We start from the raw sequence: 5,650 nt of genomic DNA, 5'->3' as shown, positions 1-5,650 counted from the left end.
TAAACTAACGCACAAACTCCCACGCGAATTTGAGCCCTTGACTTTCTTGTCAATACCATTTAGCCACATTAGTAATATTAGTGGTAGGGCTATATCGAAACAAAAAGACATTCAATCGACTCATGTGAATCACTGGAAGCACATTTTGTACAACCGGTACAATGTCTCTTAATTAAGTTATCCTTTGTAAGCAACATCTTTCTATTTAAGGACCTTATAAAAATATCTTTAGTGTACTTTCAGTTTTCATAAGTATTTGCGTAGATACCAAGTATGATCGTTCATGAAATTTACCTACATGGATTAACATTTAACAAAGAATACTCCTAATGAAGTCTAATTCCACCCATGTATTTATCTGGCTCGTTCATCAGCGTAACTCCCATTAATCTCTCTACTAGGTATTTTCCTTCCAGCGGAGAGTTAGTTGGTTTACCTTGTATTTGTGATATTCCCTCTGTCTCATAAAGGTTGTTCGAGATCTAGATAGATTTAAATTTTGATAAATCTTAGACAAACTTCATGGAACGGGAAAATAAAGATATTTGTTGACGTGGAATTTGTGTGTGCTCTGAAACTTCTACCGAAAATATCTTGAAGAGATTAGCAGATGCTTCCTATCAACTGTGTAATCTTTTCTTTTCCTTCGTTGTCACAACTCTTAATTAATAGATGTGCTTATAGTATCAACAAAAAGATCGATGGTGGAGTTGCGTGGATGGAGCGGTTGACGTCAACGTTTGCAAAACTGCGACAGGGTAACACCATGACAGCGCAGCAGATGCATGTGGCGCAAAAAGGATCTCACTCGTTTGTATTTTTCTCAGGTTGTTGTTTCCCACTGCGTTGACAGCTCAAAAGCGAGTTGGATACTAACTGCAGCAGGTGCAGTCATGGTAAACACAGGACACAGAGCGAGACAGAATGAGAGCTAGCTAGGGAAACTAAAAAAGAAAGAACTCAATGTAAAGATTATCCCGAGAAATGAAAGACTCGCAAAAGCGTTCTACTCTAGCTGAGCTGCCCATCTTGCCATCTTGGTCTTGGCTTCCAAGAACAGAACGGAGCAGAGCGGCGCATAACAGGAAGCCGTGAACATCCTGCAACCGGCAGAGCAACGGCGACAAGCTCTTGGCAATGTGTTGGTCACCACCTCTGGATCTTGTCACCTCCATCTCTGAACACCTGCGGAAAAAACCAGAAATATCTGAGTTATAGCAAAGATTGAAATGCTGCCGTCTATGTCAGATGGAGAAAAAAGGTTGGGGAGAATGCTCACCTGTCTTGTGGACATCGGTTTCACAGGAGCATGGGAGTACAGGTAGCCGCCCAGAGGAGACATGTTCAAGCAGGAAGACTGAGCAGCAGCAGAAACCGAATGCAAAACGCAGATTAGCCACCGTAAGCAGAGGCTAGGAACCGAAATGCGGTTTGACGTTAATACGCACCTCGAACTCGAAGCCTGTCGTGGTTGCGAAGAAGCCGCAGGAGAACTCGGGCGCGTTGCCGACGTCCATCATCGAACCGGCCGCGCTGCCGTAGCCGTCGGCCTCCGGGGAGCTCGTCACCTGCAGATAGCAAATGCATGAGGTCAGAGTCAGAAGAAGATGGGAAACACAAACACAGGCTGGCCCGTCTAGGCACGAGGAATGTTTCCAAGGGGACCAATCACCAATGGGACTGCACAAGTACCTTGGATTTGGAGTGCCTGAAGACTGCGGGCGAGCTGGCCGTGTCCTCGAGCAGAGTGGACGCGACGGTGGCGGCCACCTTGCTCTGCCGCCTCGCCGCTGCAGGCTGCGCCATCCTGTTGCCTCTCCTCGCCGCACGCGGACTGGGGAGCGCGGCGGCGGCGCCTTCCTCGGAGCCGGCCGAGTGCTGCTGGCGTGGCCCCGAGGAGGCGTCGGAGACCATGGACAGGTCATCCTCCTCGTCGGAGAAGACGCAGACGTAGCACGGCTGCTGCTGCTGCTGCGGCAGGCTGTGGAACCCCACGGCGTGGTCGTAGGAGTATTCGTAGGAGGAGCGGTCGTCGTCCAGGTAGGTGGTCCAGCCGGACTGGCAGCCGCTGCTGCACTCCGAACCCGCCGCCGCCGCCGCCACCCTCGCGTCCCCCTCCATCCCCAGCAGCATCGATCGAATACCGCACGCACGCATACACTGGTACGCCACTCTGTGTCTAGCTCCGGGGCGAGGACGGAGGAGGCTGCTTGCGCTTGGTGGTGGTCGTGTAGCTAGTGGAGTCGACTTAATAGTAAGATCGATGGCGATGGACTCGCGCAGCGGCAGTACAAGAGCGTTAGTGCGTCACTAAGGTGGCCGGCCCCGCCGGGCTGTGAGTTGAGATCTCACTCCTGCGTGACTGAGCGGTGGGGAAGGTGGCGTGGAGGAGAGGAGGTAGAGCGGGAAGAGAAGCCATGGATCACGTGCAGTACAGCGAGGCAACGGGGACGAGTGGACGGGACGGACCGTCATTTGGCCGGGTACGTACGGGGTACTGTTACGTGGTCCGCGACAGGCGCCACCTCCCATTACGGGGAGCAAAGCAAACGCCGGCCCCGCCCGGCCGCCCGCCCGCGCGCTTCTTCGTTCATCGCGAGGAGCACCTATTCTCCGCTGCTAGCAGGAGGGAGTAGCTCCCGCCTGTACACTTTCTATCGTCGGCTACACTGAATGCGGCCCAATAACAGGTATGGTTTTGTCTCTCTTTTATGTTTAGATTTATAAAAATGCTCAAACATGTTTAAATTTTCGAAAAGTTTAAACTTGAAAAAGCTCTGATTTCAAAAATGTTCAAGTATGTTCAAATTTAAAATATTCAAATCTAAGAAAGTTCAAATTTTAATAATTTCAAATTTGAAAAATGTCCAAATCTCAAAAAGTTCAAATTTGAGAAAGTTCGGGTATTTTAGAAGTTCATAGCTGACAGGTAAAAAAAAGGGAGAAACCTGCATCTGGAGAAAACAGGAAAAAAACCCGAGAGAAAACAGAGAAACCAACCCGTGTTACTAGGTCGGCCCACCTGTCCATCGCTCAGGCGGGAGCAAATCGCTGCTGCGTTAAATAGGATTTGCCACCACCGCGGACGCACATCCCTAGCTAGCCTCCCGGGAGGCATTGATAGGTCGGGCGCCGGGCCAGGTTCCACAACGTCGAGATTGACCTGCCCTGCGGGCCGCGATGGCGGTGTTGCCCGCAGTCGCTTGGCTATGCATCATTATTGGCGAATGATGATGGATGGGTGACAAAGCATCAGACTTAATATCGACAAAACTAACCACTTTTGAGAGTTCAGCACAAAGAAGGATGGTGCTCCGTTGCACATTGACTTGAATCCCCATCCATCCCCATGTGATACTAGTAACCCAGTTCAATTAGATGAGCAACATGTCGACCCGGAGACCGATGTGTATGACACAACAAAGGGGCAGCCTCCAATGACCCAACCTCTCCTCGAAATAGGCATTCGCCCCGCTTTTATAAATAAAGCCGCAACGGCCGAACCGATACAAGGTGGAGAGGAGAACCTCTTACAAAGCAGATCAAAGGATAAACAAAAAAAGAACAAGGAAAACCAAAACTAGCGACGACATTGGAACAGACCGAGTCGAGTCGGGGCTCCACAACGACGCCCCCAAGAGGGTAACGACGCATTACGTCGCCGTCGTCGAGACCGCGAGGTCTAGGGTTTTCACCCGGAGCCGTACCGCGGGGAGGGTACCCACAACGACGCCCCCAAGAGGGTTACGACACCCGCGGGCATCGCCGTCGTTGGCGCCTCGGCGCTGAGCTTTCGCCCGAAGTAGCCTCACACCACGCCCGAGAACTCAGCCGCCCGCTGCCCCCTAGGAAGGTTCCCAAACCACGATCTGGGAGCTGCCACAGCCGAAGTGCCGCCAACACCAGGATCTCCCGCCGTCCGCTCCCCGCCATCCTCATGGCCGAAGAGTGAGACCACCACCACCGTAACGTTGCCCGCCGTAAAGCCAACCGCGCAGTCCACCTTCCAGGGCCGCCGCCCCGGCATCCCACTAACTCGAGCCCATGGCCTAGCCACAACACCGCAGGCCGGCGGATTGGACAGGGCAGGCCGACACATAGCCAACAGCCATCAGGCCAACGGCAGCCAGGGGAGGGGATCCACCCTCCGTCATGCGAGGTGACCGTCGTCCGGACGCAGTAGCACTACCAATTAGGCCAAGATCATGCCCAGCCGCCTGCTAGGTCTCGATCAAGTCCCATTAGTTGTGCCGCCACGCTGTTACACCCATGCCGCCTAAGCCATCTATCTGCAGCTCCGTCCCAAACCTAGCCAAGTCGCCCCCAACCTAACTGCAATGTGTTAGCCAGGTACCATGCACAGCGTCACCGCGACCTCACTCCCCGCAAGACAGCCATGGCCAAGGCCGCACACCGCCGCAAAGAAGCACCCTCGCCGCAACGCCCGGGACATCACCGCGCCGTTACCGACACCACCACGCCGCCGATCGAGCCGGTCACTTTGTCGGCATCCAAGATCTCGCCTTTGAATGGCAGCAAGGCATCCCAACGACCTTCCCGGACGAGAGAGGGGTCGGACGCCGCGCTGCTAGGGCCGTGATACGTCCATTTTGCATCACTATTTTATATCATAATTTGCTGTTATTCATTGATATATTTCATATTTGGAGATAATACTTATGTTATTTCATCTATTTTGCATGTTTCATGATTATTGGAGGATCGCGCACCGGAGTCGGGATTCTGCTGGAAAAAGCGCCGTCGGAATGCAATATTTCGGAAGATCAACAGTTGACGGAAATTATATGAAAAATCCTATTTTTCTAGATGACGAAGGGAGCCAGAAGGGGGAGCCGAGGGGACCCGAGGTGGGCCCACCTCATAGGCCGGCGCGGCCCAAGGCCTGGCCGCGCCGCCCTGTGAGGAGGGGGCCCACAGCCCTCTCTCGCCTCCTTTTCTTCGCGTACGCCTTCGTCCCGAAAACCTAAGCTCCGGAGGATAGTCGCGAAGAGTCACGGCCGCCTCGCGGGGCGGAGAACACCAGAGAGAAAAGAGCTCTCCGGCGGGCAGGAATCCGCCGGGGAAATTCCCTCCCGGAGGGGGAAATCGACGCCATCGTCACCGTCATCGAGTTGGACATCATCTCCATCACCATAATCATCATCTTCATCATCATCACCGCCGTCTCCACCGCTGCACCTCGTCACCGCTGTAACAATTCGTGTTGGATCTTGATTGTTTGATAGGGGAAACTCTCCCGGTGTTGATTTCTACTTGTTATTGATGCTATTGAGTGAAACCATTGAACCAAGGTTTATGTTCAGATTGTTATTCATCATCATATCACCTCTGATCATATTCCATATGATGTCTCGTGAGTAGTTCGTTTAGTTCTTGAGGACATGGGTGAAGTCTAAATGTTAGTAGTGAAGTATGGTTGAGTAATATTCAATGTTATGATATTTAAGTTGTGGTGTTATTCTTCTAGTGGTGTCGTGTGAACGTCGACTACACGACACTTCACCTTTATGGGCCTAGGGGAATGCATCTTGTACTCGTTTGCCAATTGCGGGGTTGCCGGAGTGACAGAAACCTGAGCCCCCGTTGGTATATCGATGCAGGAGGGATAGCAGGATCTCAGAGTTTAAGG

General features: G+C 52.3%; 1 protein-coding gene across 1 annotated transcript; it reads right to left on the bottom strand.

Annotated features, from left to right (window-relative positions):
- Positions 1-1,076: 1,076 nt before the first annotated feature.
- On the bottom strand, positions 1,077-2,133 carry LOC124694851 (protein SOB FIVE-LIKE 5-like). The gene is made up of 4 exons (XM_047227784.1): positions 1,693-2,133; positions 1,449-1,568; positions 1,280-1,357; positions 1,077-1,185 (listed from the first exon to the last, which is right to left on the bottom strand). The coding sequence occupies exons 1-4, from the start codon at positions 2,131-2,133 to the stop codon at positions 1,147-1,149; spliced, it is 678 nt and encodes a 225-aa protein (XP_047083740.1). The 3' UTR covers positions 1,077-1,146.
- Between the last annotated feature and the right edge of the window lie 3,517 nt (positions 2,134-5,650).

The sequence above is a fragment of the Lolium rigidum genome, chromosome 3 (assembly GCF_022539505.1).
Source record: "Lolium rigidum isolate FL_2022 chromosome 3, APGP_CSIRO_Lrig_0.1, whole genome shotgun sequence".
NCBI classification, from domain to species: Eukaryota; Viridiplantae; Streptophyta; class Magnoliopsida; order Poales; family Poaceae; genus Lolium; species Lolium rigidum.
The sequence above is the reverse complement of the archived record's forward strand: the minus strand, read 5'-3'. Positions and strand labels throughout refer to the sequence as shown.